The sequence below is a fragment of the Anolis sagrei genome, chromosome Y (genome assembly GCF_037176765.1).
Source record: "Anolis sagrei isolate rAnoSag1 chromosome Y, rAnoSag1.mat, whole genome shotgun sequence".
NCBI lineage: Eukaryota > Metazoa > Chordata > Lepidosauria > Squamata > Dactyloidae > Anolis > Anolis sagrei.
Window position 1 is genome coordinate 36,672,933 of NC_090035.1, and position 14,810 is coordinate 36,687,742.

At 48.7% G+C, this 14,810-nt stretch overlaps 1 protein-coding gene across 9 annotated transcripts in view; it reads left to right on the plus strand.

Moving 5' to 3' along the window:
• The window catches only part of LOC137095328 (regulator of nonsense transcripts 1-like), a 479,058-nt gene that overhangs the window by 318,721 nt on the left and 145,527 nt on the right, over positions 1-14,810 (plus strand). For all 9 annotated transcript variants that reach the window (XR_010908826.1, XM_067461836.1, XM_067461837.1 and 6 more), the window contains exons 16-19: positions 152-269; positions 597-753; positions 3,913-4,055; positions 4,344-4,518. Coding sequence is in view for 8 of the 9 variants with exons in the window: in XM_067461836.1 (XP_067317937.1) it covers positions 152-269; positions 597-753; positions 3,913-4,055; positions 4,344-4,518 (593 nt within the window). In the remaining variant the exon portion in view is untranslated. The remainder of the gene's footprint in view (positions 1-151; positions 270-596; positions 754-3,912; positions 4,056-4,343; positions 4,519-14,810) is intronic.

A 14,810-nucleotide genomic window follows, 5' to 3' on the forward strand; every position in this document is an offset into this window, starting at 1 on the left:
CCCTCTTTCTCTCCTTGGCAAGGATAAACCTTCATGGTTAGTCCCTCTTTGTTCCATTTTGGGATGCTGTGCTTGAGGGAGGAGAGTGGTGGCAAGGAAAGTTCTTTGCAAAGAGTAGCTTGTCCTGACCGACCGGTTTTGTGTCTTGCAGTTGATCGTGTGAAGAAGGGCTTTGACTTCCAGTGGCCCCAGCCAGATAAGCCCATGTTCTTCTATGTGACCCAAGGGCAAGAGGAGATTGCAAGCTCTGGAACTTCGTACCTGAACAGGTAAAATTCTAAGAGAAAAATTCCTGCTGAATCCCTGCAGTTGACTTTCTTGCTAGGTCCCTCACATTTCTCCCTCCTTGCCTTCCTTAATAACGTAGAGGTGTGTTCAATTCATCCTGCTGAGCTGTCATGACATGATAGTTTCTAAAGAAAAAGGGTTGCAATGGTTTCTAATTCAAGCCTGTATGCAGCCTGAGTGCTATCTGTCCCTCTCATTTGTGTATTTATCCCTCTGTACCTCTCAAAATTCTACCAAATTGAGTCCTAAAAGCCATATTAATTAAGGAATAATAATAATAATCCTTCCCTGCCTGTTTTGCCATTCAGAACAGAGGCTGCAAATGTGGAGAAGATTACCACAAAGTTGCTGAAGGCTGGGGCGAAGCCGGACCAGATTGGGATCATCACGCCATACGAAGGGCAGCGTTCCTATCTGGTGCAGTACATGCAGTTCAGTGGCTCCTTGCACACCAAGCTTTACCAGGTACAGACTACCTCCCCCTCTGCATGAGAGATTTGCCAGACATTTCCCTATAGATAGCAGTATCATATAAAATATGTCAGAAATATTAAAAACTAGCTTGGGACCCAGAGCTGCCCAAGTTATTTGAGAAAGTGAGTAATGGCAATTCTGGATGCCAAGTTTGGTCTTTATTGGTCATTGGATAATGGCTGCAGTGTTTTCAGGAAATGAGTGAAGATACTTGAAGGAACTATATCCTCCAAACAGCAGCTGGATACAGAGTGGGTTATGGGGGCTCTGTGCCAAGTTTGGTTTTTATCAGTCATTGGATGAGGATGGCAATGATTTCAGTAATTGAGTGAAGGTACTGCAAGTCCCATCATCCATGATCCACCCTCCTCCAAACTGAAACAGAATGCAGATAGGGTCATAGGGGATCTGTGTGCCAAGTTTGGTCTTTATCAGTCATTGGTTCAGGGTCGCAGTGGTTTCAGTAAGTGCGTGAAGGTACTGCAAGTCCCATCATCCAAAGTCAATCCTCCTTCAAACTGCAGCAGGATATAGAGTGGGTCATGGGGGCTCTGTGTGCTAAGTTTGGTCTTGATCAGTCATTGGCAAGGGTTGCAGTGGTTTCAGTAAGTGAATGAAGGTACTTCAAGTCCCATCATCCTTGATCCACTCTCCTACAAATATAGATAGGGTCATGGGGGCTCTGTGTGCCAAGTTTGGTCTTGATCAGTCATTGGTTCACGGTCGCAGTAGTTTCACAAAGTAAGTTTATGTACTGCAAGTCCCATCATCCATGGTCCATCCTCCTCCAAACTGCAGTAGTATGTAGAGTGGGTCTGTGTGCCAAGTTTTTTCTTGATTGGACATTAGATTAGGGTTGCAGTAGTCTTGGGAAGGGAATGGAGGTACTGGAAGTCCCATCATCCATGGTCAGTCTTCCTCAGAAGTGCACCAGGATGTAGAGTGGGTCATGGGGACTATGTGTGCCAAGTTTGGTCTTGATCAGTTATTGGTGAGGGTCTCAGTGGTCTCATGAAGTGAGTGAAGTGACTGCAAGTCCCATGATCCATTGCCAAATTCTTCCAAACCGCACCAGGATGTAGAGTGGGTCATGCGGGCTCTCTGTATAAATTGTGGTCCTGATCCATCATTGTTGGCAGTTGTAATGGTCTTAGGAAAGGAGTGCAGGTATTGCAAGTCCCATCGTCCATGGTGCATCCTCCTCCAATCTGCACGAGGATGTAGAATGCGCCATAGAGACTCAGTGTGCCAAGTTTGGTCTTTATCGGTAATTGGATGAGGGTTGCAGTGGTCTCAAGAATTGAGCAAAGGTACTGCAATTCCCATAATCCACGGTCCATCCCCGGCCAAACCACACCAAGAAGTAAAGTAGGTCATGAGAGGACTATGTGCCAAGTTTGGTCCTGATCAGTCATTGGATGAGGTTAACAGCGGTCTCAGAATGTGAGTGATGATACTGCAAGTCCCATCATCCATGGTTCATCCTCCTCCAAACTGCAGTAGGATGTCGAGTGGGTCTTGCAGACTCTGTGTGCCAAGTTTGGTCTGTATTGGTTATTTTCTGACCGAGCCCCTGGCCTTTTCCTTTCCTCTCTTTGTCATCTCGGAATCTTGGAATTGTGGCTGGCCAGTCAGAGAAGTCTTGTATGAGAAAGTTGAAGTGTGAAGGCATGTAAAGCTACTATGTATTTGTTTATTTGTGTTATGGAAACCTAGTTCTTGTAAATAGTGTAACCATATTGTTTTACCACAAAGAAAAGCTTCCCATGGAAGAGATAACATTGGTGTGTGTGTGTTTTTTTTCATTTTATCACTTTGGGCTACTGGTGCTGGGTCACACTTCTGCTAATAAGTTTGCTGTATATTTATGAGGGGGGTCTTTTGTTAATAAGCTCACTTGCCGAACAAAAACATAACCGAAAACCAAAAGCCAACTCTGCAAGTAGTGAGCCTGCTCCAAAAACTAAAAAGATATTTGCCTGATGAGGAACCCATATGTTATGGAAGTGTATATAAAGTATTTTAATTTTTGGAGCAGGGTCAATAAAGACAAAAAGAAAAATGGTGAGGCCTCTTGGCTATGATAGTTTACAGCAATGAAGTCCAGCCTCTTGTCCTCCAGGTGTTTTGAACTTCAGAAAAGGATCACAGATTCAACGTCCCAATTCAGGCCCTTCTTGCCCATGTAAGGTTTAGGGATGCAAAGCAAAAGATCATAGGTGCCAAACTTGTGTCTCTCCATCTGTTTGGGCCTCCATCTTCCTGAAGCCCCTATTGCCATTTTGCCCAATGGCTAGGAATTCTGGGAGCTGAAATCCCAAACACCCAGAGAGTCACAGGTTTTACACCAGTGCAATAGAAGGAAGGTAATAAAAAATAATCCGGTTCATGACAGAGAAGTAACTGTTAGGCCAGTGGGCTCATCAACAAAAGACCCTTCTCATAAATGCACAGCAGAGTAACCCAGCAGCAGCCCAATGTAATTAAAAGAACAAAAACACACAGACCAATTGTATCTCTTCCATAGGAGGCTTTTCTTTGTAGTAAAATAATATGGTTGCACTATTTACAACAGCAAGGTTTCCGTAGACAAATAAACAAATACAAAGTAGCTTTACACACAGCCACCCTCACGCTGGAGCTTTCTCACATAAGGCTCCTTTCATACTGAGATTTACCTCACACTCCTCAGGATGACACTAGCTTTGGTCCACTGACTCTAACAGGCTTTGGCCTACTGACTGTTTCAGTGCTTGACTCACATTTTTGTAATCAATAATACCTAGTTAATTTTTAGTATTTCCGACAGTAATTTCCTTTAAGGGTTGTCCTTGTTGGCTGGAAACCGGCTGCTCCTTTCCTAGGTAGGAAACATTACATTTGTCGAGGACTCTTTGTACTTTGCTATACTTCAAAGCTATCCTTTTTCAATTTGTTGGTAGAATTGTTCAAGACGGCTTGCTTTGCTTTGTCCCTTGATTCCTGGACACAATCTAAAAACTGGAAACCATTTCATGTCTGTTAGTGATACAGTTTTAATTAGGACCCAGCAAGGTCTGGTATAGTTGCTCTTTGGTCCATTGATTCTGAAGATCAGACACTGCGGTGGAATGATGAAAAGATAACCCACCTTTCCCCTTTTCTTCCCAGGAAGTGGAAATTGCCAGCGTGGACGCTTTCCAAGGACGTGAGAAGGACTTCATCATTCTCTCTTGCGTCAGGGCCAATGAGCACCAAGGCATTGGCTTTCTGAACGACCCCCGGCGCCTCAATGTGGCTCTGACCCGAGCAAGGTAGGCTTTGTCTCCGAATTCTGCCAATGTTCTTTCACTCCCCTTCGCCTTGTGGATTTTAGAAACCAGAACACTACATTTCTAGCTCTGGTTTGTTGAAAGTTCAGGTTTCTTAATGCCAAAATCCAGTCCAAAAATGAATTCTTTTGCCTTGGAAGATGGTTCTCTGTACAGTCAGCCCTCCATGTTTTTGGGTTCAACTTGGTGGATCTGAGCATTAATGAATCTGAAGATGATGCTCTCCTTGTACTACCGTGGAACGAAACCCTGAGTCCTTCTCTCCTCCAGGTATGGTGTCATCATTGTGGGGAATCCCAAGGCCCTATCCAAGCAGCCCCTCTGGAACCACCTGCTCAACTACTACAAGGAGCAGAAGGTGCTGGTGGAAGGCCCCCTGAACAACCTACGTGAGAGCCTCATGCAGTTCAGCAAGCCCCGGAAGCTGGTCAATACCATCAACCCGGTAAGGACAAGGGTCTTGATGAAGTGCTGGGACTGGAGTACCCTCCGCTTGGCATCCATTTGGCATTTGGGGACTGTGAGTTCCATCCAGGGTTCGACCACAGTTATAGGAACACTGAACCACAATGGTTGAGAGAAGACATCAAGTCGCTTTGCCCCTGCCTTTGCCAGAAATATGAACTGCTGTAAAGATGCAGCACGTTAAAACACTGAGCTGTTGACCTTGCTGACTGAAAGGTCACTAGTTCAAATCTGGGGAGTGGGGTGAGCTCCCATTGTTAGGCCCAGCTTCTGCCAACCTAGCAGTTCAAAAATATGCAAATTTAGTAGATCAATAAGTGCTGCTTTGGTGGGAAGGTCACAGCTCTCCATCTAGTCATGCTGATTACATGACCTTGGAGGTATCTATGGACAATGCCGGCTCTTTGGCTTAGAAATGGAAATGAGCACCACCCCCCACAGTCGGACACAACTAAACTGAATGTCAAGGGGAAACCTTTACCATTACTAAGAGACTCTTTCCAAAAGGTACTGGTGGTTATGGTGGGAGTGGTATTATTATTATTATTATTATTATTATTATTATTAATAGTAATTTATTCTAAGACTCATTTTTCTTCTCTTGATAAACATCTCAAAAAATGAGTATGTCTTATAATCAGAGATACCTTACAGGGTTTTTTGTGTGCTGGAATTAAGGTGCATTGTACAATTGAAGAAATACGGGTAACGGTATTATTATTATTATCATGAGTTTTATTTGTTAGTTGCCTCTCCATGTGGCTTGAGTCAGCATTAGCCAATTTCATGTCGTAGTCCCTGTGAATTGTACATTTGGTATCTCTGCGCCTGCGCAGTACAACTTACGGAACCTTCTAGAAAGTAAAGAAACATTTAGCCCTCAGCTAGGCCCGCCCACCCACCCCCCCCCCCCACCCACCCCCCCCCCCACCCTCCCCCCAAGTATATATAGCCCGTGGGCGGGGCTAGCCGACAGTTCTCTTTTTTCCGCTCATGTGTTCGCAGCTTAGAGGACCTTCTAGCTCGAAATTCCTATTGATCTACGGACTGACTGCTCATTTTTTGACCTTTGGACTGATCTTTGACAACTCTTCCGTCTCACGTACTTATTGACTAGTTTTGTCTTCGGACTGACTTTGACAACTCTTTGCTAAGCCCTCTTACTGCTCAGGATCACAAGGTTTTTTCGACCCCGGACCGTTTTAGTGACCCAGCGCCTTGGAAATGGCCACCAATTCTTTTAAAAAGTGCCCAAACATCCTTCCGGATACGGATGGGCACTCTCTATGCTTGACTTGCCTGGGCGAGGCCCATCAAATTTGCGCCTCATTCACTTCTCAAACGAGGAAGAACAGGGTCACGAGACTCAGGGTGGCCCTTTACGAGAGAGCTCTAATGTCTCCCGAAACTGGAGATCGGCCTAAAGAACGGCCCAACTTACCTCTAATCGCTCCAACTGGCCTGGCGAAGAAGAAGGTCAAGAGGCCTAAACCCCAAGGAGCGCAAGATGGCCGCCAAGTCCCCGCTCAGGAAAAGACTCCCAAAGAAAGAGCGGGAAGACGGCCGGGCTCTGGCGGCGAAATTGCGCCTTTTCCGCTTCCCGACGCTCGGTCGGATGCTGGGCGCCCTCTGCTGTTGGCGCTGAGCCCCCTTTCAGCGGTGGCCACATCAGCTCCACGAGCTGCACATGTTCCGGCTGCCAAACTGGTCTCCCAAACTCCGCCCACCTCTGCGCCTCAACTCTCTTCTCCCCCGCACTTGGGCGGGGCTCGGAGCTCGCCGCTGGGATCGATAGCGATGGAGCCTCCCTCGATCCCGGCGCCTCCGCCTCCACTGCTCCCTCCCCTCCAACAGGAGGCTCCTGCCGTCCCGACCCCTTCGGGGGCCGAGGACGCACTGACCGATCTCCAAGGAGGGGAACATCTCGAACCCGCTGAGCCTGCCATCGCGCCGCTGCCGGCGCCCCCTCCTCAGCCTTGGCCCCGGAGTTCGCTGCACCGAAGGAGCAGGAGACCGAGGCGATCCAGGTCGCCTTCAAGGAGGAGCGTGAGATCTCGACACGCACTCGCTCCTCCTCGACCTCCTCCTCTTCAACATCCTCCTCCTCCTCAGGACACTCGAGGAGGAACAGGAGGTCCAGATCCTCCAGAACCCCCCGATGGGGACCTCCACCCGTGACCCCTGCACCCTGTCCAGGCTTTTGGCAGATGGGACCAACGGGTCAAATGATTTTCGTGCAGGCCCCTTTGCCAGCTGTTCCGCTGCCTGCTGTCCCAGCTCCCCCGTTGACAGGGGCCCTCGTCGCTCCGGTGGTGCAACCTTCGGCTCCGATGGAGGCACCCTCAACCTCCTCCCAAGCGACCCTCGGAAGGGCCCTTGGTTGCGGGCCTTCCCCCATGCTGAACTCTGCTGATTTGAACTCGTGTGGCGCTGCTTTTGTGTCGAACGTTTCTCAGCCTCCTCCCTCTGGACATACCTCCACACTGAGTGGCCTCCTTCGGGACAATTCTACTGCTTTGAGTGTCCCAGTACCGCATCCTCAAGGTGATTCTACCCCCATGGGACCTTCCGGGCAGGGGACTGGTGATCTGGTCACCTCTGACTCAGAACAAGAGACTAATGACCCAACCCAACAGGAGGGTGGGGAGAATGCCTCATATATATATACCCGGCTGAAGCCAATAAATTTGCTGCTCTCATCGATAGATTGATTAAGGCTCTAGGCATCCCCTCCCCCAAGCCTCCCGAGCACGTGGAGGACCCCATGTTCCCTTCAGATGAGCAGGTTGTAACCCCAGCCTCCCCCTTGCCCACCTTACCTTACCTATTGAAGTTGGCAAAAGTAGCTGATACGCCCCCCTCTCTGGTCCCAGCCGTCCCCAGGAGGCTGGATCTACTCTACAAAATCGATGTGTCCTCGGCAAAATGGGTCACGACCCCCCTCGACCCAACACAGTGGTTGCCGAAGTGGCAAAAACCAAATGATCCAGGGGCTCACTCACGGCACCCCCTGACAGGGAGGGCAAGAAACTAGATACCTTAGGGAAAAAGGCGCATTCCACTGCAGGGTTATTCACCCAAATGGCGCATTACGCCACTTATACCAGCGGTTACCAAACCTTTCTGTGGGGTCAAATCCTACCATTCATTGAGATGCTACCGGCAGAGCAACAGCGCTTCCCCAGAGCGCTTCAAGCTGAGGCCCATGCTCTGTCCAAGATGCAGAAAGACTCTGCAAAGCATATGGCCGAAGCTGCAGGCAACCTTTTCTCCACCGCCACCTCAATTCGGAGACATGCGTGGCTCCGTGCTGCCAACCTATCTGAGGAAGGGAAGGCCCTCGCAGAGGACCTTCCTTTCCACGAGGAGGGTCTCTTTAACCCTCAGACTGACGACAGGTTGAAGCAGAAGCAAGACGTGAGACAGGCGGCGGGGAAATTTGGCTATGTCTGGCAACCCTACACTCAACAGCGCCAGAGGTGGAACCTGCCTTCCTCTAATTCCCGTAGGAATTACGGAAATTCCTATGGGGGTCCCTACAGAAACAGGAACAATAGCTCCCTCAGATTCCAGGGTGGGAGGAGAAATCCCTACTTTCCAAGGCCCCGCAACCAAGCCTTTGGTAACAAAACCAAGAGTCAAGGGGGAGCCAAGAAGCGCCTTTGACGCTCTTGTCTCAGGCACTAATGTTGAACGAGTTGAAGCGTCCCTGCCAGTTGTAGTGGACCCTGTTCCTATTGTTGAATCACATGTTCCTGAAACCCTTCATCAGTTTGGTGATAGGCTATCCTTCTTCTACCAAGCATGGGCTAGCATCACCACTGACAGATGGGTGCTATCCATCATCGCCCAGGGTTACGAAATAGAGTTTTTTGATCAACCAAGGGTGGGATATGTTCGCTGCACCCCACCCTCGGACCCCCTATTGGGTGAAGTTAAAATGTTGTTGCAAAAAGGGGCGATAACCCCCTTTAAGTTCTTCTATGTTCTTGTACTGTTTCTTTTCGAGATATTTTTTGGTTTCCAAGCGTGGAGGTGGGCTGTGTCCCATCCTTGACCTCAGACAATTGAATAAATATATCCGGCCAAAAAGATTCCGGATGGTTACACTTGCCTCCATTTTGCCTTTATTGTCCGAGGGTGTTTAGTTCGCCACCATCGATCTCAGGGATGCATACTTTCACATATCGATTGCCCCCCACCACCGCAGGTTCCTCGCCTTTATGGTGGGCCCCCACACATATTGTTTTAATACCTTACCATTCGGGTTGTCCACAGCCCCACGGGTTTTCACAAAGTGCTTGTCGGTGGTAGCGGCTTACCTACGCACAAGGGGTGACGGTATACCCTTATATTGACGATTGGCTAGTCGTCTTGAGGTCACGGGACAAACTTCAAACCCAAATCTCCTCTGTTCTATCCCTTCTCCAGTCCTGGGCCTCGTGGTGAACCTCGGCAAGTCTTCCCTGGTCCCTTCTCAACGGATAAACTTCATCAGAGCCACCCTGGACTCGGTCGCCCAGAGAGCGTTCCTCCCAGCAGACCGCTTTGCCAACCTGGAAGACCTTGTACATCAGGCTTTGCGTTCCCCGCAGGTGATGGCCAAGCAGTTGCAGATCCTCCTGGGACACATGGCGTCCACCACGGCCGTGACACCGTATGCCAGGCTGTGCATGAGGCCCCTCCAGTATTGGTTTGTCTCAACGTTCAACCCCATCACGGACAGCCCATCAGTTTGGCTCACGCTACCTATTGCTGTCCGTCAATCCCTCTCCTGTTGGCAGGATGTGGCGTGGGTTTGTGTGGGGCTTCCTTTCCATCCACCCATACCTGCACGAGTGATCACCACGGATTCTTCACTCATGGAATGGGGCGCACATTCCCAAGGTCTCATCACTCAAGGCACCTGGGAAGGATAAGAAAACGCCCTTCACATAAACGTCCTAGAACTCCTCGCAGTGGAGAGGGCGTTGATGTCATTCGAAAGGGTCATAAGGGGTCGAGTAGTACAAATCCTCACCGACAACACCACGGTGATGTACTATCTCAACAAACAGGGCGGTACTCACTCACTCCCACTGCTGAGTTTGACCATTCGAATCTGGGAGTGGTGTCTAGATTGGGGTATACACTTACTTGTAACACACCTTTCGGGGGAACAGAATCTGTTGGCGGATTCGCTCAGCAGGAATCCGCTGACCCATCACGAATGGTCCCTCAACCCACAAGAAGCTCTGAGACCCTTCCAAGCGTGGGGTACTCCGGAGGTGGACCTGTTTGCGACTCAGGCCAATACGAAGTGTGCGATGTTTTGCTCCTGAGCTCGAGCTTCAACAAGGATAGGGTGCCTAGGGGATGCTTTCCTCCAGGATTGGTCAACCCGTCCCCTCTATGCGTTTCCACCCTTTCCCCTTCTCCTGAGGGTGGTGGCCAAAATACAAAGGGAGGTCGCTCAGTGCATTTTGGTAACCCCCTGGTGGCCTCAACAACCATGGTTCTCTCCGTTACAACAGATGGCGAGGGGAGTGTTCTTTCACTTCCCCGACAGAGTGGACCTGCTAACGTCGCAAGGCAAACGGGTTCTGTACCCAGAGGTCCACAAGTTGAGACTTACAGCGTGGAGACTCAGACCACTCCCTTAGTTCAAGCTGAAACGTTGTCTGCTCCTGTGTTGGCAATTCTCGAAGCCGCTCACCGGGATTTCACGAAACGCTCTTATGTCTACAAGTGGTCAAAATTTAGTTCGTTCGCTCACTCTGAGTGGTCAGATCCTGTCAAGGCCTCCATATCTGTTGTGTTGGATTTTTTGGTATCCCTAGCGGACGCTGGTCTCTCCCACTCCTCTTTAAAATGTTATTTAGCGGTGATTTCTTGGTTTCGACGAAAGTCTGGTTTGCCGTCCTGTTTCACTGACCCGTTGGTCAAAACCTTTCTAAAGGGTTTTGCCAATGTGCGGCCTACTGTGGCCCCGATCGCTCCTTCATGGAGTTTGGAGGTTGTGCTATCTTATCTTTCAAAACCTCCTTTTGAACCATTGGCAAAGGTTGATTTTTCTTTCCTGTCATGGAAGACTGCTTTCCTCGTTGCTATAACGTCTGCTAGATGCTCTAGCGAGTTATGTGCCCTACGGGTGGACCCTCCATACCTTAGATTCCACAGGGATAGGGCGGTTTTGCATACTGACGTGGCGTTCTTGCCTAAGGTTTCCACTCACTTTCATAATTCTCAAGAAATAATTATACCGGGTTTTTTTCAAGATCCTTCCACACCTCATGAACGATCTTTGCATTTACTCGATGTATGCAGAGCCCTTGCGTTTTATGTGGACAGGACGGCTCACATCCGTAAGACACCTAGACTGTTTGTTAAATATCGTAAGGATAAGTTGGGTCTCCCCTTGTCATCTCAGATGTTTTCTTCCTGGGTGGTTTCAGCTATTCACCTTTGCTACCGCTTGGCAGACAAGGCTTTACCTCTACAAGTTAGGGGTCACTCCACGAGGGCTGTGGCAACGTTGACGGCCTTCCTGAAAGGAGTAGCCTTAGATGCAATCTGTCGGGCGGCGGTTTGGTCATCCCCTTTGACTTTTGTGTCACACTACAAGGTGGACGCGATCCCAGAGAGAGACATGGAATTTGGTAGAGCGGTGCTTTCCTCGGCGGTGGCATGATCCCTCCAGCCTTGGCTAGTAACTCGCTAATCTACCAAATGTACAATTCACAGGGACTACGACATGAAATTATAAGTTGCTTACCTGTAACTGTAGTTTCATGAGTAGTCACCTGTGAATTCGTACATACCCGCCCTTCCTCCCCTCGAGTATCATGCCACGCCTTCTGGCTGCTCTTGCGGCTGAAGAGAACTGTCGGCTAGCCCCGCCCATGGGCTATATATACTCGGGGGGTGGGCGGGCCTAGCTGAGGGCTAAATGTTTCTTTACTTTCTAGAAGGTTCCGTAAGTTGTACTGCGCAGGCGCAGAGATACCAAATGTATGAATTCACAGGTGACTACTCATGAAACTACAGTTACAGGTAAGCAACTTATAATTCTACAAGTGGAGAAGCAGTTAAAAAAACATTCATGATATTAATATTAAATACACACACACACACACACACACACATGATGATGATGATGATGATGATGATGATTCACACACAGACTATCTTGGTTACCCGTCATTGCCTGGGTTATTTGAAGAAGTCAGTGTTGTACCCTGAATCAAGCATGTGGAGAGGCTGCTAACAAATAAAATTCATGATATTAATAATAATAATAATAATAATAATAATAATAATATGTACACAAACAACAACAACAACAACAATAATAATACACACACACTAGCTTGGGTACCCAGCATTGCCTGGGTTATTTGAAGAAGTCAGTGTTTTTATTTTACACGAGCTTGGGTGCCTGGCGGTGCCTGGGTTATTTGAGAAAGGCATTGTGTGCCAAGTTTGGTCCTGATCAGTCACTGGTGTGCGTCACAGTGCTCTACGATAGTGAGTTAAAGTACTGCGAGTCCCGTCATCCATGGTCCATCCTCCCCCAAACTGCACCAGGATGTAGAGTGGGTCATGAGGGCTCTGTGTGCCAAATGTGGTCTTGATCAGTCATTGCAGGAGGGTTGCAGCGGTCTCTGGAAGTGAGTGAAGATATTTCAAGTCCCACCATCTGTGGTCCATTTCCCTCCAAACTGCACCAGGATGTAGAATGGGTAATGGGGGCTTTGAATGCCAAGTTTGGTCCTGATCAGTCATTGATGATGATTGCAATGATCTTAGGAAGTGAGTGGATGTACTTCAAGTCCCATCATCCATGTTCTGCCCCCCTCCCTCTCCAAACTGTGTAAAGGTGTAGAGTGTGTCATGGGGGCTCTGTGTGCAAAGTTTGATCTTTGTTGGGTCCACAAAGGTCTGTGGGAACCGAAGGGTTTGAAAGTACTACACACCCACTCATTTATTGTCCGTCCTCCCGCAAACATCACCAGGACGTGAAATTGGTCATGGGGGTTATGTGTGCTATGTTTGGTCAGGGTCTGTTACCCTGTTCTGGTCGCAGTGGTCTGTGAAAGTGAGAGCCAATCAGAAAGCTGCCATCTCTCTCTCTCTCTCTCTCTCTCTCTCTCTCTCTATATATATATCTATTAATATAATAAAAGAGAGAGTTTGTATGTGGCGGACAAAAGTGCGGCAAAAGTGTGGCAGGAGGAGTATGTGCCAGCATTCTGATTGGCTGCCACTGTGGTGCTATTTGCATATGGTCTCTGATTGGCCAGCTTCAATAGGAGCCCCTGGTGGAGAAGAGGGTTCATGACAGAAATGGAGACATGAGAGAGGGAAATTTGCATATGGTGTCTGATTGACCAGCCTCAATTCCAAGATTCCGAGATGACAAAGAGATGAAAGAAAAAGGCCAGAGGGAGCTGGGTCAGAAAATTACCAATACAGACGAAACTTGGCACACTGAGTCACCATGACGCACTCTACATCCTGGAGGATGCACCATGGACGATGGGACTTGCAGTACCATCACTCACATTCTGAGACCGCTGTGAACCTCATCCAATGACTGATCCAGGCCAAACTTGGCACATAGACCTCTCATGACCCACTTTACATTCTGATGTGATTTGGCCAGGGATGGGCCATGGATTATGGGACTTGCAGTACCTTAGCTCAAATCCTGAGACCACTGCAACCCTCATCCAATTACCGAAAAAGACCAAACTTGGCACACTGAGTCTCCATGACGCACTCTACATCCTGGTGCAGTTTGGAGGAGGATGCACCATAGATGATGAGACTTGCAATACCTGCACTCCTTTCCTAAGACCAATACAACTGCCAACAATGATGGATCAGGACCACAATTCACACTGAGAGCCCGCATGACCCACTCTACTTCCTGGTGCGCTTTGGAAGAATTTGGCAAAGGAAAATGGCACTTGCCGTCACTTCACTCACTTCCTGAGACCACTGAGACCCTCGCCAATGACTGATCAAGACCAAACTTGGCACACAGAGTCCCCATGACCCACTCTACACCCTGGTGCACTTTGGAGGAGGACAGACCATGGATGATGGGACTTCAACTACCTCCACTCCCTTCCCAAGACTGCTGCAACCCTCATCTAATGTCCGATCAAGACCAAACTTGGCACACAGAGCCCCCGTGACCCGCTCTACATCCCGGTGCTGTTTGGAGGAGGATGTACTATGGATGATGGGACTTCCAGTGCCTTCACTCACTTCCTGAAACCACAGCCACACTTATCCAAATACCAGCAAAGACCAGACTTGGCACAGAGAGCACCCTTGGCCAACTCAACATTGGCACAGAGAGCCCCCAAGACCCACGCTCCATTCCGACGAGCCATATACATAACCGAAAACGACCAACCTTGATACACTATTCCTTTCTCAAATAACCCGGGCAGCGCCGGGTCCCCAAGCTAGTATATAATAAAAGTCAAAGTTTGTATGCGAAGGACAGAAGTACGGAGGGCAGAAGTGTGGAGGGCCGATTGCAGAGGGCAGAAGTGCAGAGGGCAAAAGTGTATGTGCCAGCTTTCTGATTGGCTGCCACTGTGGTGCTATTTGTATATGGTCTCTGATTGGACAGCCTGAAAACTCCAACATCCTCAAGTGGCTGAGAGGGGAAAAGAAATTTGCATATGGTTTCTGATTGGCTAGCCTCAACCAGAACCCCTGGTGGCGAAGAGAGTCAATGACAGAAGCAGGGACATGAGAGAAGGAAATTTGCAAGTGGTTTCTGATAGGCCTTCTGCTAAGTCCTTGCAGGCCTGCTAGGTTGCCTTCTTCCAGCTAGGCCCCAAAAGAAGCAGCCATCTTCCCTCTTCTACATTGTGTCAAAGAAGGCAGATACTGACTGGATGATCTGAAAAAGCATTGTCTTTCTACAAGGTAAGGCACTACATTATTACAATGAGAGCAGAGAAAAACAATTATTATATTTTTAATGATGCCTTTTTATCCTTCTGAACATTTCTGGCCCCCAAAGCCCCCTCACCCTGGCCCCCTTTGACCCTTCTGCCAAATCCTTGCAGGCCTTCTAGGTTGGCTTCTCCCAGCTAGGCCCCAGAAGAGGCAACCATCTTCCCTGTTCTTCCAATGTAGACCTCTCATGACCCACTTTACGCCCTGATGTGGTTTGGCTGGGGATGGACCATGGATTATGGGACTTGCAGTACCTTCGCTCAATTCCTGAGACTACTGCAACCCTCTCCACTTACCGATAAAGACCAA